Source organism: Cynocephalus volans, chromosome 10 (genome assembly GCF_027409185.1).
Source record: "Cynocephalus volans isolate mCynVol1 chromosome 10, mCynVol1.pri, whole genome shotgun sequence".
NCBI lineage: Eukaryota > Metazoa > Chordata > Mammalia > Dermoptera > Cynocephalidae > Cynocephalus > Cynocephalus volans.
The window spans coordinates 117,399,369-117,425,624 of NC_084469.1; the positions used below are offsets into that span (position 1 = coordinate 117,399,369).

Here is a 26,256-nt window from a genome sequence, read left to right on the forward strand (position 1 = left end):
TTACTTAAAATCTTGTCACATTTGGGAACCAGAGGGTTAGGTGGTATGTCCTCAGTCTTGACATTCTGTGACCTCCAGAACCAATTCTGGTGCATCTGTCTTTGTTATCCTTCTTTTTTTGAAGATTTACATATGTTTAAAGTGTATAAAGCCAAGGACAGTTCCGAGTTCAATAGAAATAATCTGTATAATTCCTATGGTGGGTTGAGAGGCACGGGGAAGAGGCTATGGATCCCACACCAGCACATGTACAAAAATAACTTACACAGCAGCCTCCACCTGCAAGGATGATATAGCTCTGCCCAGCCCCCAAGGCTGGGGGGCACACTACAGAAGCAGTGCCATGGGAGCTCAGTGTAGGCCCCAGGTGCTGATGGGGGGAAGGAGGGGCACCAGTCTAGAGGGGAGGGAGGCCTATGAGCAGGCTTTGAGGTGATGATGGCTGAGTGTGAGCTCAGCCATTTGTCCACTGTGGTGTGGGCATAGTGGAGCCAGTGGTCCAGCCAGCACTTTGCATGAGCTGTACTGCTCCAGAAGCCTCAGGTGGTACGTACAGAAGTCCCAATTATCGTTGATGTGGAGCACGGCTGCCATCAGTGGCAGAGGATAAGTTTGGTGGGCCTGGAAGAAGTTGGCCTGCACAGCACCATTGCTGTGGTACAGGATGATGGCACTGCAGGTGCTTAACCAGGTAAGCAGGTAGGGTGACTGTGCGAGCTCATTGCCTTCCCAGGGTATGATGTGGGTACCTGGCTTTGGCACATGTGTGTTTGTGCAATTGTGGAGCTACTTCAGGAGGGTGATCTTCATCAAAGAGTTGGGAGGGGAACTCCCAGTGAGATGGGACTCGGTGCTATTGTGCTCCCTGTACAGTAGTCCTCCCTTATCTGTGGTTCCATTTTCAACCACAGTCCAAAAATATTAAATAGAAAATTCCAGAAATAGTTCATAAATTTTAAGTTGCATGCTGTTCTGAGTAGTGTGATGAAATCTCTTTCTGTCCTGCTCCATTCTGCCTGGGATGTGAATCATTCCTTTGTCCAGTGTCTCCACACTGTAGATGCTACCCACCCACTGGTCACTTTATAGCTGGCTGGGTGATCAGGGCGACTGTCACAGTATCGCTGTGCTTGTGTTCAGGTCACCCTTAGTTTGCTTAGTAATGGCCCCAAAGCACAAGGTAGTCATGATGGCCATTTGGATAGGCCAAAGAGAAACCATAAAGTGCTTCCTTTAAAAGGTGAAAATTCTCAATTTAATAAGGAAAGAAAAAAAAAATAGTATGCTGAGGTTGCTGAGCTCTGTGGTAAGAACGAATCTTGTATCTGTGAAATTGTGAAGAAGGAAAAAGAAATTTGTGCTAGTTTAGTTGTTGCACCTCACACTGCAGAAGCTGCAGCTCCGGTGTGATCAGTGTGTAGTCAGGATGGAAAAGGCATTCACTTTGTGGTGGAAGACAGGAACAGACACATGTTCCAGTTGACAGCAACTGGGTACTGTCTGCGGCTTCAGGCACGCACTGGGGGGTCTTGGAATACATCCCCTGCAGGTAAAGGGAGACTACTGTACTGCAGGCTGTCACCATCATCATAGAGGATAAGGCGTGCCAAGTCAATGAAGAGCACTCCTTGCTATTATCACAGCTGATGCTTGAGGCAGTACTTGTCCTGATAGTCCATCCACTTGCCAGCCCAGAAGATGGAGATGCGGACAAGACCCTCCACCTCTTGCCTCACCACCCCTCGCTGTGAGGGTTTGAGGGTATTGACCCTGTGCAGCTGCTGCAGCATGTTGCCAAGGTGGCACTGGACCCCCTCACCCTTCTCCCAAACCACTGGTTCTGCTTATCCAGGAGACACTCGGGCCTGGATAAGTTCTCCATGCCTTTATTGAGCAGTGTGAGAGGCTTCGGTTTCTGGGGTCCAGGCTGCTGGGAGCGAGGGAGAACCTCAGTGGAGTGGTGAGGCAGGTGATAGGGAGACAGGGATATAGCCAGAAGTAAAGAACTCATCATTGAACAGCTTGCTAACAGGTGGGCAGGCAGTGGATTTGTCCAAATCATCTTCTGGATGAGGGATTGATGTGCTTGGGAATACCGTATTCATTCTTCTTATCTGGAAGTAAGTCTCTTAGGCAAGAGAGCTTAAAAGGTCGTTTGCTCACTAACAAGGTATATGTGATGCACCCACTGGACCACATGCTCACCTTGAAACTGTGCCCTTTTCTGCTCAGCTCTTTGAGAGCTGTATAATTAGGAGTTCCATGCAGGGTCTTCCTCTGCTTTCTGGTATATTGGACTTTGGTTGCTAGTCCAAAATCCCGTTTTCTCCTCCAGATCCTCATTCAGGAAAAGGTTGCCCAGCTTGAGGTCCTGGTGAATAACCCTGATTTGGAGCAGGGCAGTCAGAGACGACCTGCCTCAGATAATAGTGTGCCTTGGGCTCACTCAGCACTTTCCTTTTCTTAATGCAGCTCCAGGAGAGACCCGGAGTAGCAGAGCTCCAGTATCACCAACATGACCTTGTTGTCCTTGAAAAAGCTGTGGAAGCCTACGACATGCTGGTGGGTGAGGCTACAGTGAATGGATATCTCCATGGACATCTTCTGGTGATTGAATAGCATAGACTGAGGCATGATCTTTCCCTTGAACACCTCCTTGGTGTCTGCATCAGAGATTTCAAAGCTTTGACTAAGCTGCCCATGCCCCAAAAGAGGCCTCCACATAGTGCCACTGACTGTGTGGGCCCACTAGGGCCTCCAGGGTCTTTTTCACCAGTGGAGTAGCCACTGGGGCTCTGGGAACCACAACTCTGGGTTGGCCAGTGCCTGTGCCATCAACTGTTATTCTTTAAAATATCACTTAGTTTGAATAAAGGTTTACCTTCCCATGGAACTGTGCTTACTTTATTCAGTACATGAAGCCTAGTTTAGGAAGTTATTTTAGAACCTGGAGTTGTGGAAAACCACCTGTGGTAGACAAGGATCCTGTAGTTCTCAGTCTTTCTTGTTAGATTTCCAAGTAACTTCTGTCTCCCCTTTCCTAACCCCCTTTATTGTGGGGGAGATTGCACAGAGAATACAAGACAGGCATCAGTGTTGCAGTTTTACAGTTCTTTATTTGGTGTTACAGCTCTTTGTTCGGTATTATGGTGCCTTTATGCTTGCAAGCAAGGAGAACACTGGGAGTGAAGACTCCTAGACCAGTGTCTCCCCGAACTAAAGGAAAGAGGCAGTCTTATATAGCCAAAATTCCCACCCTAACTTCCTGAATGAGTTCCCATTGAGGTCCTCTTATGTAAATGAGGGATGCAGTCCTGCTAATTTGTATTGGCTGATTATGGGACACAGTCCATTGGTCAGCTCTGGAGCCTAATTTGCATCCAGACCTTAGGGCTGTGTAAGACTGTTGTGTCCTATTAGCACATGGATATAGGCGGGTGCATGAAGCAGCCAAGCTAAGTTGCAGGAGCCAGAGTTTGCTATTAGGACAGTCAAGCATAAAATTTCTAAAATGGTTTCTCGAGTGGAAAAAAGGGACAGGTTTAACAATTAGAAAATGCTCAGGGTTCCCTGCAACACCTTCGGTTTATAGGCATTTTTAGGAATTGGCAGCACTATCCTCTTCTCTGCCCCTGGGCTTCGTGGGATGTTTGCAATTCACTAGTCTACTTGATTCCTGTAGGTGGGCCATGTATTCACTGGCATAGTAACAACTGAAGGATTGTTTAAAAAAACCCTGACCAAGATTAATTTACCCCAAGTTAGACTAGAACTACATAGACAAGCTTCAGATCGAATGCATTACACGGTGGCAGAAGGGAGTGCTTAATTTTAAGGATCTGCAAATGTAAGAAGAGTCACAAATTCTCTGAAAGTTTGTAAAACTGTATGAGATCTGAGTTGAGAAAAGACTTAAGAATCCTCCACCATTTATTGAATCATGTATGAGCCAAGAACGTCACGTGTAGGTTTCGTTTGACATGCCTCCTGTAAGGTAGGTACTAGTATCCCTATTTTGGGGGTTAGGAAGTTGATGTACAAAGAGGTTAAACAACTTTCTCAAAATTACAAAGTAGATGCTTTGAGGCGGGATATGGTATTTTGTGATTCTATATTTATCCATTATTTTAAATCAATTTGGTGAAATTATGTTAAAGGGAAGATGACATGCTGTGATTTCTTGTAATATTGGTGCCATTCAGCATTACCGTGGGGCGGTGGGAAGTTCAAACGCGATATAAAACAGCTTTATCTGACTAGCACATCACTGCCCACTAGCATTACCTAAAGATGCTTTCAGTCCCTCAGTTGTGCCCAGTAGCGAGTGTGGGCCAGCTTAACATTTAGACTGAAAACAACCTGTCATCCTACACTTGATCTTAGCCAAAAGGCTGAGAAGCGATCAACCCATGATCCTAGTATCTAAATCACCCATACATTTTGGGGGGAGGCAAACTTTTCAGAGCTTAACACATTGATCTTTGTTTCTTCAAAAAGGGTAAATGGCTTTCAGACACCCTCCGTTTCTCAAGGCACAGGTACCCCTGGCAGCAGGTCCAGCCAAAGCCGTGAGGGGTTTAGAAGGTGGAGAAGACGGAATTCGGGGGTTTCACATGTGAGGGTGGGGGCGAGACCGTTCAGGATTCCAACCCTCACTGGCATCTCACCAGTCGCTTCACCTGTCCGCCTCGCAGAGTCGGGCGTCTGGGGGGCGCCCTTAAGCGAGAATCCGAGCCGCCCTGGCTGGACAAATGGCCGTGAGCTTGGCTTACACCTGCAGGAAGCCAGCGCTGGGGCAACCGGCTTTCGGCACGTTTACGGCAAATGTCAGCGAAGCGGGGGGACGGTTTACGCCAGGGTCGTCCTCTCTAGAACCTGTTCCGGGCGGGCGTCTTCAGGCCTGTGCTCATTTTCCGAGCTCCCGGCCTCGAAGCCCAGCGCCTCCCCAGCCGGACATTGGAACCTGCCATTGCCGCCCACTCCCACCGCGTCCCACCCTGCCCCGGCTGAGGGCTGCAAATGTCGCGAGACCGTCGCCCAAGCTCGGGCCCGGGCCGCGGCCCTCGGCCTCCAGAGCGCGCACGCAGGGCACGCAGGGCTGGCGGGGCCGACGCTCCCAGCTGTGGGCCTCCCGCCCCGATCGCGCGGTGTCGCGAGAGTTAGGAGTAAACAGCTCCGAATGGAGAGCCGAGGCGTGTTTGCCGCGGAGGCGCCGTTACCCCAGGCCCGCCGGACCGGAGCTTGAGGCGGCGGCAGGTACGTCGGCCGCCCGCGCGCCCAGGTGTGCCGGCCGCGCCCGAGGCCGAGGACGGGCGGCGCGCGGGGCGAGGCGGGGGCTACGCGGGCCCGGACGGCCCCGGCGGTTGCTTGGGCGGCGCGGCGGCCGCGGGCCTGTGGAGGCGGCCGGGCGCGGGGTGGGGGCTCCCGGGTGAAGCGGTGAGGACGGGCGTTTGGACGCCCCGGGCACTACAGCCTGCGTTCTCGGCCCAAGCGCGACAGCCGCCACCACGACTTACCTCCAGTGGCGGTCCTGCCGGCCCTCTGCGGGCTTACACGGCTTGGTAGCTTGTTCAAGTTCATTATTTTCTTTATGTGAAATAAACTTTAACGGAGTGTAGCAGTGTGCCGGACTCTGGCCCTGAGCCTCGAGCCAGACACAGAATTCTAGGTGTGCTTCCAGGGAGGTGCTGGTGTCATATTTTAAATGACCCCAGTTATTTGGCATATTGCGCTACTGATTTTTAAAATACAGTTGAAGCAGCCTGGGGCAGGTTGGGCACGTGATGCTGTTAGGTTAACTCTCAGAACCTGTAGGATCTTAAAATGTTGCCTTACCGTGGCATGATTGTGTTACCTGAGACTGCTATGCATCATCAACATCATTTTTATTGAGATGTTTACCCTTCGTTTTAGTAAGAGCCCCTGAGAACCTTGGCCTATTTGTCTAAGCAAATTAAGTTAAATATTTACATTTACTTTAGATTTTGAATGATAGTTCCAAATGACCCGGAGTGGAATTCCGGAGACTAGCCCTTTAGTCCTAACTATGCTAGTTAGGTTCTCTAACTTCTGGGTCTCAATTTTCATACGTATAAAAAGGAGGGGCTTGGAGAAGAGCCATAATTCTAACCCCACTTTTTTTTTTAATCTACAGAACCCTTTTTTATTATATTTATTTTTTCTGTAAGAGCTTCATTGAGGTAAAATACCATTCCGTAATTACCATAAAATTTATATACAATGAAATTCACCTGTTTTAAGTGTACCATCCAATGGTTTTTAGTAAATTTACAGAGTGCTGTAGTCCTCACCACAGTCTACTTTTAGAACATTTTCATCACCCCAAGAAGACACCTGGTGCCCGTTTGCTGTCTGTACCCATTTTCAACCCCAGCCCCTGGCAACTCGTAATCTACTTTGTCTCCCTAGATTTGCCTTTCCTGAATATTTCATATATTCAGATGGAATCATATGTCGGGCTTTTTGTGTCTGGCTTCTTTAAGTTAGCATAATGTTTTCAAGGTTCATCTGTGTTCTAGTGCGAATGAGTACTTCATTCTTTTTTGTGGATGAATAATATTCCATTGTATGAATATACCACATTTTGTTTAACTATTCATGCAGAACACTTTTGCAAATAAAATTTTATTTTGTGCTCGAATATATGATGCAGATGATGGCAGAGTCATTTATTGGGGGTGGGAGCTGAGGCCTGAGCCAGACTCTTGCACGTTAGGACTCCATCCACCACACTCCCCAGGCATCCATTATGATCAAGAGTTGATCCTGGATGCAGAGAAAGCGGAACCCTGTCACCCTGTTGGTGGGACTGTAGATTGGTGCAGCCATTAAACCTCCAAACCTGTATGGAGGTTCCTCAAACAACTATAGATAGAACAGCCATACGATCCAATTCAGAATTCCGCTGCTGGGTATATACCCAAAGGAATGAAAATCATCATGTTGAAGGGATACCTGCACCCCTATGTTTATCACTCCTCTGTTTACAATAGCTGAGAGTTGGAACCAGTCTAAGTGTCCATCCTCAGATGACTGGATAAGGAAAATGTGGTGTATTTACACAGTGAAATACTACTCTGTCATAAAAAAGAATGAAATACTGCCATTTGCAGCAACATAGATAAACTTAGAGAAAATTATGTTAAGTGAAATGAGCCAGGCAAAGAAAGAGAAATAACACATGTGTTCACTCATAAGTGGGAGCTTAAAAAAAAACCCCAAAAGATAATACATTGAACTTTCAAAAGGAGAGAACAGAACTGAGTCTACTGGAGGAGGGAAAGGGGGAGGGGGAGGTAAGGGAGGAATTGGTAAAGGGCCATGAAAAACGATTACATTGTGTAATGTTGAATATACTAATTATCCTGATTTAAGCATCACATATTGCACACAAGTATTGATATTTAACTGTGTCCTATAGGTATGTACAGTCAACTATGTTGCAATGAACAAAAAAGTTGATTCTTTTTATGTAAAAAGGGAACATCTAATGCAGTGCTTGCAGAACCTTTGAAGCATCTAGGGATGAAGTGGGAACTCTTCTAGTCAAGAAGTTTTTAACATTCCCTTCAAATTCATTTGTTCTTTGATTCTGTTTTCTAGCAGTCTGGTGGTAGGTAGTTCTTGCCTATTGCTTTTTTTTTTTAATTTGTGTGGCAACCACAATAAGTGCCACGAACAACTAGAATAACAAAAACTAAGAAGACTGAAGGTTTAAGGTAAACTGCACATTGCTCCCCTTAATGTCTTTAGTGGGTTCTCTTTGGGAGATTTGCAGTTTGCCTCTTTGCACTAGGAGGGAGTTGAGATATTGGTTATATTTTATTAAAAATACGTGACAATGCCACCTTGGTGACCTGAAATATTAAGAACAGAAGGCTAGACCATGTATTTGTTATTTGATTAGGGGACGGGGGTTGAAGTCAACTTGTTCTCTTTCAGTGTTTTGCCTGAAACAGATTAAGGAGGTGACGGGGGTTGAAGTCAACTTGTTCTCTTTCAGTGTTTTGCCTGAAACAGATTAAGGAGGTGATAACAAGAAGTTGATTTCCCCTTCCATGTGACCTCCTCTGTTTCATTGTGCTACAGAAATGTATTAACTAGATTTATTAATCTTGACAATGTCTTTTTGCTTAAAGACACGAATTTAAAGTAAAATGAGGAAGGTATGAAATTTGAAGGTGCTTTGTATGGCTAGCTAGTACTAGATGATTAATGGATAAGAGAAGACTGAAAGGACAAGCGCAACATATGTGAATAGTAGACAATAAAAGATGCTACAGACCAAGGTTTCCCACCCTTGGCACTATTGACCCATTGGGCTGAATAATTTTTCCTTTTTTTCTACAAGACCAACTGATGGACAGAATGCGCCTGAAGAAATGGTTCAATCAGGCTTAAGAATACACCTTTAAGGTAGTGTGGTCTGGCGTTACTTAATTGTTAGCCTATTAAACAATCGTAATACAGCCAAGTATGCAATTAGTTATAAAAATGTTAGCTTTTCAGCCAACTTTTAATTGAACTGGATGATACTCTTTTGTGGTCTAAACACAATTCAGTCTTCTTTGGAGCTATTTCAGTAAACTAGTTTATTGAAAAGCAAGGCATAGCTGCATAATTACATGATAGTCAGGTTATGCAGGTCAGTTCCTCTCACCTGAATTAATGTTCTTTATTTTCAAAGAAATAATATTAGATGTATTTTAGTTATACCCAGAAGAATGTTCTTTTATTATGCATATTATGAGTACACTCAGCTGCAAGGAATGTTAGCTGTCTGCCAGACCAGGTGCTTATCCACGTAATACGTTTCCTCTACTTTGTCTCCTTTTTACACATGTATCTCATTAAATCTTATTCCTGGTACATACAACTTGAACTGTCTTTTCCACTTAGTATTTGACCTCAAAAATTTTTTATTACACCTATATTAGAGGTGAAATCATACTCATGGAAAATCCACAGGTATGGTATTTCTTTTAGAGTATGCCTTTGTGTGGAAAGATAACCAGGTCTTCTACATAAAGAATTTTTAGAAATTAAATCCAGTCACCACTTGGTGGATCCAGTAACAGCCGTAAATAGGCCCTAAGAGTAAGTGATACTACAAATGATAAGCCTTTTCAGAATGAGCTAGCTGAAAGCTTAGTGTTTTCAAAGGATATCTTTTCCTTAGGCTGGAAGATAACTGCAGACAGATTTTTGAAAACTATTCCTAGGAGATAGGTCCCTTTTAATCTCTGCTATGTGTGCAAATACAATTAAATCTAACAAATAGTATTTGAATTTTTGTGCCACTGTCTTGCCAGAAAATGTTTTTTTCTTTAAAATTTATTTTTAAAGTTTTATTAAAATATTTAAACCATATGTTTTATCTAATTATAAAAGCAACATAAGCTCTTTGTAAAAATATAAACAAAATAGAATAAAACAGAAAATAACTATCTGTGATCATATTGAAAGGTAGAATCACTGTTACCATTTTGGATGTGTCTTTCAGTATTACTGTTTTCCTGTGCACACATTTTTAAAAATCAAAATTTGGATTATACTGTACACGAACTGTTTTACTTAATATTTCATTAGCATTTTACCACATTTTTGCTGCTGTAACAAATTACCACAAGCAGTGGCTTAAAACAACACAAATTTACTATTTTACAGTTCCGGAGGTCAGAAGTCCAATATCAGTCTCACCGGGCTGAAGTGAAGGTGTTGGCAGGCCTCTTCTGTAGGCTCTGAGGAGAGAATCCATTTCCTTCCCTTCAGTTTCTAGAGGCTGCCTGCATTCCTTGGCTCATGACTTCTTCCTTGCATTACTTCAACTTCTTACTTCCATCAACACATCTCTTACTACCCACTCTGATCTCCTGCCTCCCTCTTATAGAGACCATTGTAATTTCACCTGAGTCCCTGGATGATCAAGGATACTCTCCCCAAATTGAAATCCTTAGTTTAGTCACACCTGCAAAGTCCCTTTGGCTATATAGAGTAACATTCCCAGATTTGGGGGATTAAGACATGGAAACCTTTTGGGGGGACCATCATTCAGCCTACCACAGGAGGATAGTTTGAAGTTGCTGCATGGCATTGCATAGTATGGATGAGCCATAATTTTTTAGCCAGTTGCCTGTTATTGCACATTTAGATGGTCTCTAATTATTCTCAGTTAAAGTCTTGCACTGTGTGTTCTAGGACTTAAATCATTGTGTGCTTTCAGATTCACACCTCTTGGAATGAATTCCTAGGAGACATTTTAGAAAAGCAGGCTAACTGATTCCGAAGAGCATGGCCTCTGGAGCCAGACCACCTGAATTTCCAGCCCAGCTTTCCCACTCACTGGCTGTGTGGCACCAGTCGAATGTGTGCTTAGCTACTCTGGGCCTCAGTTTTTTCACCTGAAAATGGGGTTAATAACAGTTCTTGAGGATTAAATGAGTTAATACATGCAAATTACTTAGAATAGCACTTGCCACATAGTTAATGCTCAATAAGTGTTAGTTAGTTTTTACTGTTATTACTGGGTTTATTAGGCAAAAAAAAACTTTCGTGTTCATTTTTAAGAGTTTAAATAAATATTGGCAAATTGCCATTCTAAAAGCTATAAGAATTTTTTTATGTTCACCTGCAACTTCTGAGAGTACTTATTTTATTAGTATTGTTGAATACTTAAACATGATTTGTATTATATGCTGGGTGCCTCAATTTTTTTCTTTCAAAATGTTACTTTTTTGTGTGTGTGTGTGTGTGACTGGTAAGGGGATTGTAACCCTTGGCTTGGTGTCGCCCGCATTGTGCTCAGCCAGTGAGCGCACCGGCCATCCCTATATACGATCTGAACCCGCGGCCTCGGCGCTCCCAGCACCGCACTCTCCCAAGTGAGCCATGGGGTCAGCCCTTACTTGGTTTTTATAATGTAAATCATAGAAACACATGTTAATTTAACGGAAACTTATCATGAATCTTTTCAAGAGTTCTGTCAGTTTCTTAGAATGAGGTATACTTTTAGCTTCACTTTAGCTCAGTCCCACCTATTGGGATGTTTGGATGTCATTCTGTGTAACAGTCGAGTGTATATGTATTTGACATGGTCTGTGGTCTGCTTTGCACTCAGTGATCAGCACTAAGTCTAATAAAAGAGGCTTATAATTGCCCCCTACGGCCACTTTCAAATTTTGAATACCCCTCCTGCCCAGTGCATTTCTAGCAACTGAGACTAAATAAAGAGTTTATTTTTTCTACATATTTTGGAAACAGAACTTAACAGAAAGGTTACAAGAACAGAATTGTTCTAGAATGACCATTACCTCAAGTGGATCTAGTTCAGAATCATGAGTTATATTGTCTCTTGAGTCTCCTTCAGTCTGGAGCAATATCTGTCCTTCCTTGGCTTTTATTGCCTTGGTACTTATGAAAATTCTAGGCCAGTTATTTTGTAGAATGTTCCTCAGTTTGGGTGTGTCTGATGTCTCTTCACGCTTTGATTCAAGTTGTACATCTTTGACAGGAGCCTCACAGAAGTGATGCTGGCATCTGTCGGGTGGACCCTGGTGCGTTTGTCCCTTAACTGGTTAACTGGATGACCTGACGAAGATTCTCCACTGTAAAGTTACTCTTCCCCTTTGTAAATAAGTATTTTGTTGGGAGCATTTTGAGACTATGTAAATATTTCATTCTTCTTTAAACTTTGTTTTATTTATGTAATTGTGGCCTCCTTTTTTCTTATTTTATTCAGTCAGAATTTGTTACTTTAATGATTTATTTTGATGCTCAGGTTGTTCCAGATTTGTCTAGTGGGAGCCCCTCTGAACTGACTTCTGTGTCCCTTTGATATATCCCCATCATTCTTTGAGCTCTTCCTCGTGTATGGTATAAAAAGATGTTCAAGACTCGTGTTCTTACCCGGCCCAGCCTGGAACTAGCTCTTTCGCCAAGGAGTCTGGCTCCTTTTAGTGGAGAATAGATTTAGATAACCAATTCTGGGTACTAGCTACGTCCCTGCTACTGGGATGTCACTGCTGCCTTGTTCTGTCAATAGAGCTAGGAAATGTGTGTACAGATGCATGCATGTAAGCATATACACACACTGGCATTTATTTATTTCCACATCTGTTCATTTATATATTGAAAACCTTGCATTCACACCAGCACCCGATTTCAGTTTTATACTGAATGGTTCGATTTTTTTCCTTTTCATATTTGTAACTTCCTTTGCTGACAACAAGAAAGCTGCCTCCCATTATCTGTAAGTATTTATTTACTTGATCAAATCAATTTTGTCTTCACTGCCATCACCCCATTGCTTGTGTGGTGCCTTCTTCACTCACTCAGGCTCTGACCCCTCACAGGTGCCTCCCCCACACGCTTTCCTCACCTGCTCAGACTCCAATACCCGCTAGTGGGCCACAGCGACTTTCCCACAGACACCAGCCTCTGTCCTCAGAATTATTGAGCAAGGGAAGAAGAAAAGGAGAAATTAGGACTGTTTTTAGAAAGTGTTTTTCTTTTCGTGTGTGTGGATGTGTATGTTTGCATACATACTCTACATACTGATCTCGTTGCTGCTGATCTGCTTGCGCTAGATGGTGAGTCTGCTTGCTCACCAGGTTTGCATCATATGCTGAGAACCAAGAAGCATCAGTCTCTGACACAGGTGTGTTAGGCACTGGAAAGTGCAGTCTGTGCTTTCAAAGCCTCACTAGATGAGTTAGTGAGGACAGGATATCTTTTAAAAATAGGCCCAAGAGCACAGGGCTTGGTACCAAGAGTCTGGCCTTGTGGACCCCAGAGCACATGCTGTCATTCACTAGCCTCTAGCCTCCTGGTGGTGGTTTTGTTTTCCTCAAGGGAAATTTATGTTTTGAAACCTTATTCTGGGATTGGGAAAGTATAGAAACCTCGGGATCTGTTACAATTTTTGAGCCATAGGTCCTTCAAAATAGTGTCTTAGTGTCTGGATCTTAGTTCATCACGTAAGAACCTAAGCAGGTCAGCCAGATCCAAACAAAGCAAGGGAGTATCTCATTGTCCCCATCATTTTCAGCCTTATCGTTTATCCCCCCATCAGATTTTTATACTTGAGAGTGTCTGCCTTCCAGCCACTGGTGGGTTTGGAGACCAGTGCAGGTGCCTGGATTTGATGGGCTTGGTACAGTGCTGCCTGGCGACCAGGCTCGCCTGTTCACTAGGGTGGCCCTTTTCTGGGAGCGGTCAGTGACCTTTTAATTACTAAGCCAGAGGTTTCTTCCAGTTGCCCACCCTTCCTTTGCAAGTTCTTTTCCACCCATTGTAGTTTTTTTGACCTCCCTGTGCCCTCTATTGTCTTCTGTCAAAGTAAAGGTACTGGATTGCCCAGGATTCTGCCCTAGGCTGTGCGCTCCCAGCTCTGGTGCTCATCCTAGATTGAACATGTTCAGAACTCAGCTCCTGCCGATGTTCCTCTCAAATAGTTTTCTGCAGTCTTCTTCCTCTCAGGGGCAAACTCCATTGGTCCAGTTAGGAAAGAGGCCTTGGTGTTGTCCTTGACTCCTCATTTGTATGCCCCCCACATCTTGTTGTCAGCAGGTTATGTCAGCTCCACCTTCATACCCATAATGTGATCAGCTGTCAGCACCTCTCCTGCCCCATCTGGTCCAAGCCACCACCATCAGGAGCCTTCCAGTTGTCCCCGCTTCTGCCTGTGCCCCTTTGGCAGAGATCGGGTTAAAGTGCAGGTCAGCTTGTGCCTCTCCTCTGTGCTCAGAACCATCTCATGCTTTCCCTTCCCATTCAGAATAACAGCTGATATCCTTTCTCTGACCTACAAGGCCCTCCCTGCTCTGTCTCCCTAGTTACCTCTCTCTCGTCTCACCTTCTGCTTTCCCCTTCTTCACTCTGCTCCACCTCCCTGGCCTCTTTACTTTTCCTAATGCACACCTGCCATGTTCCTTGCCCCAGGGCTTTTCCATTTGTTTTTCCTACTGCTTGGGGTAGGAGGTCTCGAGACAGCTTGGTCAGCTCCCTGCTTCCTTCAGGTCTACTCAGAAGTCTCCTCCTCACAGGCTTCTGCAGCAGTGTAGCTAAAAACTCCTAACCCTCCCTTGTCTTGTCATATTCCCTTTATTTTTTCTTCTTTCCATATACAGTATTTCATAGCTGAATACTATGTTTTATTCGTTTATTATCTGTCCCCCACACAGGAAGGTAAACTTCATGAGGGCAGAGATTTCTATATTTTGTTTATTACACAGTTCTACTGCCTGCAACAGTGTCTAGCTCTTAGTAGTTGCTCAGTCAGTGAATGGAATGAGTGGACAAAGGAACTCAGCGATCTCATCCTAGGGCCCTGTTTTATCTCCGTGCAGTTCACTGCCATTCGATGGAAATGGTCTGTGTTTTTAATTGTTTGCTGAGTGCTCTGCTCATACCGCATGCCTGTTCAAGGTCCTCCTTTCCCTTCTTGTCTTTCAGCCTCTCTGGATGAATGTCTCATTGCTTCCCTCATACTGGATGACGTGCTGATCCTTGTGTACATCCTGAGTTTTCCTTCTCTAATGTTGTTCTGCTCAGGACTCTTCACTCCTCCCTCCTTTTTTCATACTTCCAGCCGTACCTGGCTGAGATTCTGCAAGAGCCAGCTGCAGTGCCACCTAATCAACTGAAGCTGCCTTTTTACACCCCAGGAGGAACTCTGTCTCATTTCAGCTTCCCCAACCCTTTACATTTGCCTCTCCTTTGGCATTTTCCTTTCCTGCATTTTGTTTAGTTGTTTGTATTTGTGGTTGGCCTCCTTTCCTAGATCATACCTAGAGGGCTGTGTCCCTCACTTACTAATAATACATGTTTGTTCTGCAGCTCCTGGCAGTGTCTTAAGTTGGTAAGTACTCGATAAATTGCATGCTTTAATGAGTAATTTAAGGTAGAATGTCTTATGATATTGCCTTCTTGGTGCCCTATTTTCCAAAAGCCTGAAAAGTTAATTTTTTTTGTTTGGAAGAGAACTGATTATCTTATGGATTTTTTGTTTGTTTGTTTCATTTAAAAACCCTCAAACTCTTTCCTTCCTTTTCTTTTAAAGTCAGGCTTCTGCCTAAGTTGTAAGAGAACATTAACCATCTCTTTCACATAGGCTATGCTATCAGTTCACTTTCTTTACCTATGAGTGAATTATTTGGTAACAGGTTTAATTAAAGTTGACCTAACGTAGGTCTAAGATTTTTCTCACTAGTATTGATCACGAATATGTGTTATATGTAGCTCACACATGTCATAGATTCTGTAATTTGAGACAGAAGTGTTTTAAGAGATTTTTTGTTGTTCATTAAAAAAAAACTTGCCTTAATTGAGTGAGGGAACCATTTAAATCTTAATTATATGTTCATTTACTATGATATGAGAACTCTTATCACCAGTGATTAGCTTTATCTTATTTGACCAAAAATCTTTAATTAAACTAGGCATATGCTTCATATTATTATATTCTTTGTTAATCTATTGCTGGAAGTATCAAGCATAAACGAAAAAATTGGGGCTCATTCACAAGCAAATTGCTATAAAATGTTAAGGTGGCTTTAAGTTGTCCTTTGCTCCTTCTCTCTGGTCTTCTGTTTTGGTCTTTGTTTTTAATTTCTTTGTTCATGTGGTTAACATTCTCATTGTTGTTCTACATGTTGAGATGGACATAACTTTTAAAGTTTCGTTGATCTCTGATGAGTTCTGTTTCACCAACCTTAGTCTTCAGTGCCAGTTCTAGAGATAGGCTTACTTTTCAGGATCATTTGTTATTACAGCAATGATTGTCCTACTTAATTAGTTTTAAAAAATTTATTAGACACTTTAACTCCTCACATTACTCTATAAGTGCTTTTCTGTTTGTAGAAGCACATATGGATAGTTCCAGAAACCACAAACTCTTTGTGTTCTAAAGCACACCACTTTCTGCCAGAAGAGTGGGTTTAACAATTTGACGTATCTCTCTTGAAAGGTGGTTAACTCCTGTCCTAAATGTTTTCTTTTTAAAAATAAGTACCCGTACAAAGCCTATCTTCTTTTATTTATCCATTCCCCGTTGCTGGATTATTTGTGTCTCAAATGTGATTTGTGCATCTGATTTTTCCAGGCATGCTACAGACTGCGTTGTTTTTTACTGTTGCTCTGCTTTTCATTGTGAAGAGTGGTAGTTTTTCCTACAGTTCAGATATTTTGAAAGGTATTTTTTCCCGAGTCTAATGTTGTACTCAAATAATATGTTTCTTCAGCAGTAGCTTACTCACAAACTGTGCTCTCTTATTACTGAGAAAATCTGGTTTTATAACAGATTTAGCAGGTTAAATATCTTTGAGTTTGAGGCTTCAGGTAAAATAAATTTAATGAATTTAAATTTAAAGTAAAAACCTTTTTATGCACTTTTCATAGAATTGGAAGTAAATTTAAATTTTAAAGTAAAGACCTTTTTATGCACTTTTCATAGAATTGGAAGAAATATTCAAAATCTGAGCAATTTTAAAGCACCGTGTCTCTTAAATAAGGTGTTAAATATGACTTGTATGGGCATTAGTTTGCTCTTAGATATTAATTTTATAGCAGAAAGTAAGCTTTTGCTTAAAAAATTAGTGAAATTTGTGGGAAATTAAAGTGCCAATTGGGGGAATGTTCTTAAGATGAAGAGTTGCAAATGATAGAAAATACAGAAGCTGAAACAAGCAAAGTAAAGGATCATAAGCAAAGGATCATGATTCCTTCTTCTCTGTGGCTGCTAGGATGCTCAGGGCCGATGTGCTTACTATTATTCCTGGTGTTATTTTGTTACCCTTAGTTTTTTCCTTTTTTCTCATTTATTTTATCCTTTTTTATTTTTGAAGCTGCCTTAAAACTTCCCCCACCCTCCCAAAGCAGTCAGGAATAAGTAAATAAAAATGAAATAATAAAATGTTTTATGGTTATATTACACATTCGTCTTATAACTGGGATATCTTTTTGGCCCTCTTATCTAAATTGTGAATATCACTCATACATAGGTATGTCATTGTGCTACTAATGTCTATGTGTGCTGTTTTTTGTTTCATATATTGGCTCCCAGAGTGATTGATTGATCAGCTTTGGTGGACTTTGGATCTGTGGTGCAAATGGAGTATAGGACTCAGTCGTCTCGGCCCGAGTGAGAGAAGCCTTATGTTCAAAATGGAGAAGAAGCGGAGAAAGAAATGAAAGCCTTTCTTCGGGCCAAGCCATGAAAGGCCATGGGATTTAACTCTTATTTACGTTGGACAAGACTGTAAGACGGCTGATCAGTAATATTGCAGCTTTAGCCGAAACAAAAATTCACTTCTAATCAAGGAAGAAAAAAGTGCGATTTGAATTTATGCAGTTTTTTGACCATATACATTTATGACCATGAAGCTTGTCAACATCTGGTTGCTTCTGCTAGTGGTTTTGCTCTGTGGGAAGAAACATCTGGGTGACAGACTGGAAAAGAAATCTTTTGAAAGGGCCCCATGCCCTGGCTGTTCCCACCTGACTTTGAAGGTGGAATTCTCATCAACCGTTGTGGAACATGGTAATGATATTGTCTTAAATGTTCATCCCTCCCACCCTGTTTTCTTCAAGCTTACTTAATATAAACATTAGCTTTTGCTAAAGAGCACATGCATCCCTTTTTTCTACAATAAATTTCAAATAGGATGAGTGCATAGTGCATGGTTATTAACTTTGTTTTCCCAGTATAGTTAGCACTTGTGAAATAAGGAAATTGATATTCTGAATTATGTACCTACAAGTTGATTCCATGGAACAGATGCCATTGTAGCTGGTTAAGGTGGGGGGTTTTGAGGTGCTGAATGTTTATGTTGTAAAGTTCAAATGACCAGATGTGAATAACCAATCAAGTAGCCTCTCATAATCCACTCCAGAATTTTGTCATTGTTTTCAGTAAAATAAAACTAACTGAGCATTCAGTTCTCTGAATTCCTTTTTCCTATTTGGAAAACTTATATACATTTCTTTGCTGTGTATTCAAACTTCTGCAGATATTTGCTTTTTAAAAAATACTACAGATATCTAGTTTCAGATTATGTATTCTCTGTGACCAAGGGAGTCATGTAGATCATCTTAACTCATCTCTGCAAACTGCCGTACAGGGCATTTAAACTAGTCTTTCAGTTTTTTGCTTTTTTATTGTGGGCTTTAAATGTGTACTTTTTCTTTTACCAGTGAAACTTTAGATATAATCTCTGTTATAATATATGTACATAAATTCTTATTTTTATTTATGGTTATTGATTTCAGAATATATTGTGGCTTTCAATGGATACTTTACAGCCAAAGCTAGAAATTCATTTATTTCAAGTGCCCTCAAAAGCAGTGAAGTAGACAATTGGAGGATCATACCTCGAAACAATCCATCCAGTGACTACCCTAGTGATTTTGAGGTGATTCAGATAAAAGAAAAGCAGAAAATGGGGCTGCTGACACTCGAAGATCATCCACACATCAAGCGGGTAACACCTCAGCGGAGAGTGCTTCGTTCCCTTAAGTGTGCTGAGCGTGAGTATTGTGATTTCAGAGACTATATCACTTCAGTTTCACTTGGAACATTGTAAACTGAGAGTAGATGAAAAATAGCACAGTGAATACCATTGTCCTTTCATCTAGTTCACCAGTGTGAACATTTTCCTGGCTGGAATTTTTTTTAAAAAAGAGGCTTCGTGCTATTCTGGTTGGAAAAAACTGAGGGTTTGCGGTAGAGGATGGTAGTTGATCTTTGTTTCCGTTGGAAGTGATTTTCTCCCAGGTCTGTCTCAGAGCCTTCAAAGGTTGCAGCTGTGACCCCTTCCCATGCTGAAAGGAAAGACCATGTCTTTGTGTCTCCTCTTTACTTTCATGGTGCTTCTCTCATTATGTGTTTTTATTTTTTAAGGCACTCTTTTCTTTGGGTTTCATTTTGTTTTTCTCTCAGCCTACTGACCATGCACGATCATTCCTCAACTGGGTTTATTCAAATCATCAGCTGTGCAGGTGTGAGGTTGGAAGGAAGTTGATTTTTCCCTTTTCAGCTCAAGGGCTTAGTCTTTTCTACTTTACTACAATTGGGCTTGTCAAGATAGAGTGTATCCTCAAACAATAAGTTGCATATTTATTACATAATATTTTCCAAAGCATGTGTATTACCAAAGGAAAATTTTTCCCTTTTTATCATAAACCAGGTTAAAAATTGTTACTTTTTTATTGTTTACTATCATTTCTTTCACTGGAAGTAAAAAAGAAATAAAATTTTGCTCTTTTTCTTTTGTCTGTCATATACTAGGCCTGAGAGCCTCTGAGGTTTTGCTGCTTTTTAAAAAAAAAAAACCACAGGAAAAGATTGACTAATTTACGCAGTATGACAGGCCAGTTCTTCAGTCAGCTGTAGACTTCAGGTGTCTGTTTTCAGAGTCTTTTCTGCTAGTCCAGATGTTTTGTATTATTTTTCTCCTTAAAAAGTAATAGCACTCCAAAATGACCCAGGAAGATAAAAGCAAATCAAACCTGGTATCACTAGGCAAATGTATGTACATTGCACCATTTTACTTGACTCTATTTTTATTCTATGTTTTATCTTAAAAAGTTCTGGAATGTTTTAGGAGACATGGAGATGCCTAATTTAGCACGAGATTCACAGACTGTCCTGGTGGGGGTTCTCTTCCGCACCATTTCCACTGTGTTTGTCCTGTGCTGTGCCTGATGCCCCCATAAGGAAATGCAGTACCTCCCGACCTGCCAGTTCTTCCTGTAGTTAGCTCTGACCTTGAGCAGTAAGCATCTCTTCATCTTTAAGCTTTAATTGTTCTCGTCCATAAAATGGAGATAATATTTGCCTACCTCACAGGGTTCTCACAGAGACAAGATGAAATAATGCATGTGAGGAGAATTTAGCAGAGTGTTCAGGATGTTGTAAGTAACATTAAATGTTAATAGTTTCTGTGGCTCTTATTGGGATAATATTTATTTTGGGCTGAAACCTGTCTCTGAATCCCGTGCATTTGGTTGTATCCCATGGGCTGTAAGACAAAGCTAACCTGTTTTCCATAGATGATATCTAAAGATATCGTGAAGATATCTTTCTGGTATTTGAAGATATCCATTGTGTCCCTTTGGCAACTTCTCTTTAAGCTTATTATCCCCAGTTCCATCAGTGGCTACTCATATGACCTATGAGTGGTGTCAAGTCCACTCACCATTTTAATGGTTTTCCTTTGAATACAGTTTTTCTAAGTTATTCTTAAAGAGTGAAGCCCAGAACTGATTCATACTTTGGATGTAGCCTGGTGTGTTCAAGGTAAAGCAGAATAGACTCCTCCTTTGTCCTCAGTGTTGGTCTTCAGTGAATGACTCCAGTACTGTCCCATGCTGTTGACGGAAAGATCGCAATCAACTTGGGAAGTTCACTGCAGAATGGTTTCAATTGGACTGTGTGAATAATTAATGGAATTGACTTGACTGTGTTTTTCCAGGTCTCACGGGTGTAGTGTGGTAAGGTTGGAGTAAAAATGATAGTAATTTGCTTTGGAAATAGGACTGCAGTAGTATTGTAGTTTGCTCTGCTTTAAATTGATTTGAAATATGATATGTTCTTTATTATAACATGAACCTTGAAAGGTAAAGAGAAACTCTTGCATTTCTTTTGCTTTTTCCCCATTTTTTGTTTAAATAAAGGGGCTTACAGATAGTAAAATTCATCATTTTTAGAGTATAGTTTGGCAAGTTTTGGCAAAAGTAAACAGTTAAGTATCCATCAAAAAAATCAAGATATGGAATGGTTTTATCCGCCACAAAAATTCCCCCATCCCATTCCTCTGTAGTTCTTTTGTTTTTTGAATGTGGAAATTCTAGTAGATAAAAACATTGAGAATGTTGAGCAGTATACAGTTTTTAAAAGGTCCTATTATGTTTGGCTAGAGAAATTTTCAGTGGGGTAACATGACTTTTTCCTGTCCCAGAAATCTAGTAGTATAAAACTTCCTAATAGGTTAGTGGCCATTTCCTTCAACTTTTTTTTCCTCCTTTTTCTGGTTCAGTGAGAACAAGATGCTGATGAAAAATCACTCTTTTCTTTAGCTTTAGTATCATGATTGGCTTTCTTTCTTTAAAAAGTATTATTTTATTACTCCTTCTCTGCCTTGGTTATCTTGGTTAGAAAATTCCAAGTACAGACTATTTAGGAATAAGATGCCAATTAACTAATATCCCGCAGTTATAATTGCATTGAGAACATCCTTCTCGAAAAGGGAGAGAATCCCACTTACCTTTAACCAGTATTTAAAAACGCAATTATTGCTGTGTTCAGAATGATTGTTTTGCCTGACAGGTATAGTGTAGTTCAAGTGTTTTTCCTCTTCTGTTCTGATCTTTCTCTTTCTTGGCAGCTGACCCCATAGTGCCCTGTAATGAAACCCGATGGAGTCAGAAGTGGCAATCATCACGTCCCCTGCGAAGAGCCAGTCTCTCCCTGGGCTCTGGCTTCTGGCATGCTACAGGAAGACATTCGAGTAGACGGTTGCTGAGAGCCATTCCACGCCAGGTTGCCCAGACACTACAGGCAGATGTGCTTTGGCAGATGGGATATACAGGTGTGTGCTGTTAACCAGGGAAGCAGCACAGGTCTGGTGTCCAGGGAGTCTCTTCTGGAGTGCCTGGTGCTAAAGCCACGCGGTCTGACGTGTCTTTTCTTCTTACTATTTGTTGAGCTGGACATAGTCAACTCCCCCATGTCTTTGACTCCTGTTATTCTAGGCATCTATTTTTTGTGGCTTTTCTAATTCTCACCATTTGTGTCTTTTGTTACCATTTTTGAGGTTAGAAGGGGTAGAATGTGGAGCATTTCTCTCCTGTTTACACATACACGAACAAATACAGCACTGCTTACAGACTCAGCTGGCTGGCAGTTCTGCAAAGTTCTATTGCTTCTTAGGGAAAGAGATCAAATTCAGAGATAGTCACCTTGATTTGGGCAATTTCATGAAAATCAGTTTATCACTTGTTTGGTGCTCCTTATGCAGAATGACTAAGTAACTATCACGCTTGCTGATCTTTTGTTTCAGAACAGGAAACGATATTAATGACCATATCCTATGAAATAAAGCTCAACAACCAATAAGATTTTTTTTTCCTTACTGATTCATCATGGCATTCTTATTTTAACTACTGTGAAGATTTTTACCCTTACTTTTGACATCCTGGGGGCCAGTTTCTCTTGCCCCCAGGATGTCACAGTTTGTTTGGTGTATTTATCCAAATTTTCTTGACTTAGAGACCCTTACCTCTCCTTTGACTTTCTTAGCCCCCTGCCCTTCAAAATGACTGAGGTATTTAAACTTTTAATACCTAGTGGACTTACATTTTATTAAAATGTCTCCTGGTTTTATCATTTGAGAGTAAGAACTCCTTCAAAAATCAAATTCCCTAATCATCAGAAAAGCATTTTTCATTCCCCTAAAATCCCATAGTTTCAGACTTTATGTGTGTTTTAAAAAAAATAGCAATAAGTTTGATAATTATGTCAGTATAATTAATTATCTAACGTAGTATTGATGTGTAAACAGGAGAAAGATATTACCTTCATTACATTGGTTAGCTGTTAAATCATATAAGTACAGTCAGCCCTCAGAATCCACACCAGATTGTTTTCAGGACCCCCAAGGGATACCAAAATCCTTGAATTCCCACAATCAGCCCTGCAGAACCTGTGGATACGGAAAGTTGGCCCTCCTTACCACCAGGTTCTGCATCTCGAGAATATTGTATTGAAAATATGTGGTTGGGGGAACCTGTGGTTGGTGGAAACTTGCAAGTGTGAAGGGCAAGCTGTATCTGGTACTTTTTTTTAGATGTTTTGTAGAATTTTTTGATCTGATAGGCCAATCGCATTTCACATCAGTGCAGATGGCCTTTGGCCAGTATCTGAAATAAACTTATTATAAAAAAGTGCATACTGTATTGATTTTCCTTAAAATGTGATTAACTCTGCATGTTGTTTACAGTTCCTCTCCACAGAGTTTATTGTTATTAATAAGCAGCATTAAGTAAATTGCTGTCCTTGTCAGGAATAGGAATAGTTTCCCCTTCCCCTGTTTGCCAAGCCCTGTTCCTTAGGTTTGTGCTTTGTGGGTGCTTTGAAGGGCCTCTAAGGAGATGGGGAGTGGAGATCTGGAATAAATTATCAAAAGGGGAAAATCAGTCATATTTGGTGACCTGCAGCCTTAAGGGGCCCTCTAGGAGTGGGGAAGGGATGGTTTCGTTCCTGAGCCAGGGGTACAGTTGGGGGGATGGGGTCCAGAGAGATTTTCTGTTTCTCTTCAAATCTTGTTCAGCAGCAGATGATGGTATTTCCTTCATTCTCCTCTTTTCTTAGTCTTGGCTCAGCCAATTGACCCTGGAGCATCAACCTAACTTGTGGCACTCTGGCTTTCCATAACGTCATTTTCTGCAGGTCTCAGGAAGGACTGTATTTTATAGACAAAATCCAGAAAGATTTCTTCAAATATGACTGTGCTTTCTATCATTTTGGAATAAGGTGCTAACGTAAGAGTTGCTGTTTTTGACACTGGGCTGAGCGAGAAGCATCCGCATTTCAAAAATGTGAAGGAGAGAACCAACTGGACCAATGAGCGAACGCTGGATGATGGTGGGTCTCAGCGTGGTGGTGAGAAGATGGTCATTTACAGACTTAGGACAGCACTCCCATCCTCTGTGTGTGATGGGTTGAGAGTGTACCATGTGCTAATGGTTCCACAGTCCGTGTCCAGCAGTTACTCAGATAAACCCAAGTGCTTATTTTGTCTTTTGTTATGGGCAAAAACTTTTCTGACTATTTCAGGGGGTGCTGAAAATTTGAGGAGGGTTGGGGGATGCCTGGTGGAAGAACGACTCCCTGTTGGGAGGATAATATGGCTAGACCTTGAGGTGGTGCTTCTGCTGGATGAATTCTGAATGAAAGATGGTAGAGCTGCAGCAGAGACTCCATCCAGGACTCAGAATGAAGTCCCTGTGGAGCTGATGGTTTGAAATGTTGGACTGTGACATACATTATCAACTGTGTTTTATGGGATTTTTTTTTTTCCTTGTGGGCAACAGGGTTGGGCCATGGCACATTCGTGGCAGGTGTGATAGCCAGTATGAGGGAATGCCAAGGATTTGCTCCAGATGCAGAACTTCATATTTTCAGGGTCTTTACCAATAATCAGGTAGGTGTTTAGAGTACTCCTGAAAGTTTTAAGGAATTGATACTGAAATGTGAAAAGTAAAAGCACTGAAATATACACATCCATTTAAAAGCAGAACACATCATGATACTGAGCTACTTCCAGCACCCAACGTGTGCCTCGCTGTCTCCACTGTCCCTTCTGCCTCTGTGTGGCTTTGCCCTTCTCCCTCCACCCCCTTTGTCAGCCTAACTTGGACCCTGGAGACTCTGCTGTGAGGCTACTGCATACAGTAACTCCTTGATTTCCCCTGTTTCGTCCTCACCTTCAGGCTTGCCCGAGGCCTCTATGCTACCATGCGCTATGTCTACATGATAGGATAATTGCATGTGTATGTATTTGTCTCCCTGATTGGAATCCTGCCACCTTGAGGGTGGGAGCTGCCTGACTAACCTGTGTAACCCAGCACCTAGCATATTGCTGGGTAATGTCAACTGACAAGCTTTGTTCCATCACTCTTGATTTGGAAATTATTTATAAAAAGGTGGGGCAAGTCCTAGTATTTGTTCGTTTATTTTTTAAATTTGTTTTTTGAATAGGTAATACATAGCTCAGAAATGTCAATAAGCAACATAGTAATAAGTCTCCCTATCCAGCAGGTTCTTACCTCATTTCTTCATGTCTCCCATGTGATATTGTTTTTCATTTCTTTTACCTCCTCCTAGAATTTCTTTTGCATATAACAAAAATAAATATGTAGTTTTGCTTTTAAAAGGCTTCTAAAAACATAATTCTCAGTCATTACACTGCTTCTCTTCCCACTGTAAACTTAATTTTGTATTTAAAAATAAAAATTTAACTTCTATAAGGAAAGTAGGAGAAATTGAACATCAGAGAAACAATATTATGAAATCACTGTTATTGCTACCATTTAACCTTCAGTATATTTAGGAATGAATATTAGACAAGTACATTAAACTATTTAGAAACGCTTAATAGAAGTGTCTTAGGATAAATTCTTTTATAAGAGAGGCAGTTAGAAGTTTGGGGTTTTGTCTAGGAAGGCATACTCTTAAAGAAAGAGCTGTACATTACACCTAGAGAGATGGGTTCCCTGCAGAACACAGCTTCTTCCTCTTTTGGTCCAGCTCCAAGGACATTGAATTTCTGAGTGTAGTATTTAACATCCAGAACATTATTTGTAATTGGGGTTTACTTCCGATTTTAAGTGAATCAAAAAATATTAAGAGAAATACTTCATGCTTTTAAGAGTCTGTACTTACTTTATCCTTAGGAATAAAAGCTGTTGTAGCACTCATACTTTTACTGACACACTAAAAGGACTGTTTTAAAATTAAACTAGGTATCTTACACATCTTGGTTTTTGGACGCCTTCAACTATGCCATCTTAAAGAAGATCGATGTGTTAAACCTCAGCATTGGTGGTCCCGACTTCATGGATCATCCCTTTGTTGACAAGGTTGGTTGACGCTGCAGAGGGACATTATGTTTAGAAGACGGCTCCTGCTCACAACCAAACTTTTTGTCATTTCTAGTGTGTTGGTGGCTTTTCACCCAAGTGATGACAGCTTTGTGAGGACAGATGGTTAATGAAGTGAACTTCAGTGACTTGCATGTCATAAGTCCAGTGGGTTAGAGACCTTAGAAACAGGAATTTATAAGGAGCACCTGGTGCTTTGTTGATTTATTCTTCCCTAAATGCACAGCCCCAAGTTTTCATGAAGACAACTGGAAAGCCATTGTCTGCTCTCTGCACAGCCTGGTCCAATGTTGTCATCACTCTCAGCTTACTAGTTACAGACATAGCCACCTCTGTAGTAGTCTAGTGCTACGTTTTGAGAGGGCTTCCTTTCTTTTTTAGGACTATTTTTAGTCATTGTGGGTTATTTTTATTTTTTTATTTTTTGACAATTATATATTGATTATTTAAAAGTGGTATACTTTCATTAAATAAATGCTTACAAAATAAATTTTGTAGGTGTGGGAATTAACAGCTAACAACGTAATCATGGTTTCTGCTATTGGCAACGATGGACCTCTTTATGGGTAAGTAACCCCA

The 26,256-nt window shown here is 41.4% G+C and overlaps 1 protein-coding gene and 1 pseudogene across 5 annotated transcripts in view; one reads left to right on the forward strand and one right to left on the reverse strand.

Annotated features, from left to right (window-relative positions):
- Nucleotides 1–194: 194 nt before the first annotated feature.
- On the reverse strand, nucleotides 195–4,970 carry LOC134387698 (serine/threonine-protein kinase PLK1-like; annotated as a pseudogene).
- A 138-nt stretch (nucleotides 4,971–5,108) lies between these two features.
- MBTPS1 (membrane bound transcription factor peptidase, site 1) overlaps nucleotides 5,109–26,256 on the forward strand; it is a 54,849-nt gene continuing 33,701 nt past the window's right edge. Inside the window, exons 1-10 of one of the 5 annotated variants that reach the window (XM_063112011.1) lie at nucleotides 5,109–5,256; nucleotides 11,531–11,626; nucleotides 16,121–16,210; nucleotides 17,081–17,557; nucleotides 18,286–18,543; nucleotides 21,402–21,605; nucleotides 23,549–23,659; nucleotides 24,109–24,218; nucleotides 25,540–25,656; nucleotides 26,176–26,243. In XM_063112011.1, the coding sequence (XP_062968081.1) occupies nucleotides 17,389–17,557; nucleotides 18,286–18,543; nucleotides 21,402–21,605; nucleotides 23,549–23,659; nucleotides 24,109–24,218; nucleotides 25,540–25,656; nucleotides 26,176–26,243 (1,037 nt within the window). In that variant the 5' untranslated portion in view covers nucleotides 5,109–5,256; nucleotides 11,531–11,626; nucleotides 16,121–16,210; nucleotides 17,081–17,388. Of the gene's footprint in view, nucleotides 5,257–11,530; nucleotides 11,627–14,857; nucleotides 14,879–16,120; nucleotides 16,211–17,080; nucleotides 17,558–18,285; nucleotides 18,544–21,401; nucleotides 21,606–23,548; nucleotides 23,660–24,108; nucleotides 24,219–25,539; nucleotides 25,657–26,175; nucleotides 26,244–26,256 lie in introns of those variants that run through there. The other 4 variants (XM_063112012.1, XM_063112010.1, XM_063112014.1 and 1 more) reach the window with 4 other exon arrangements.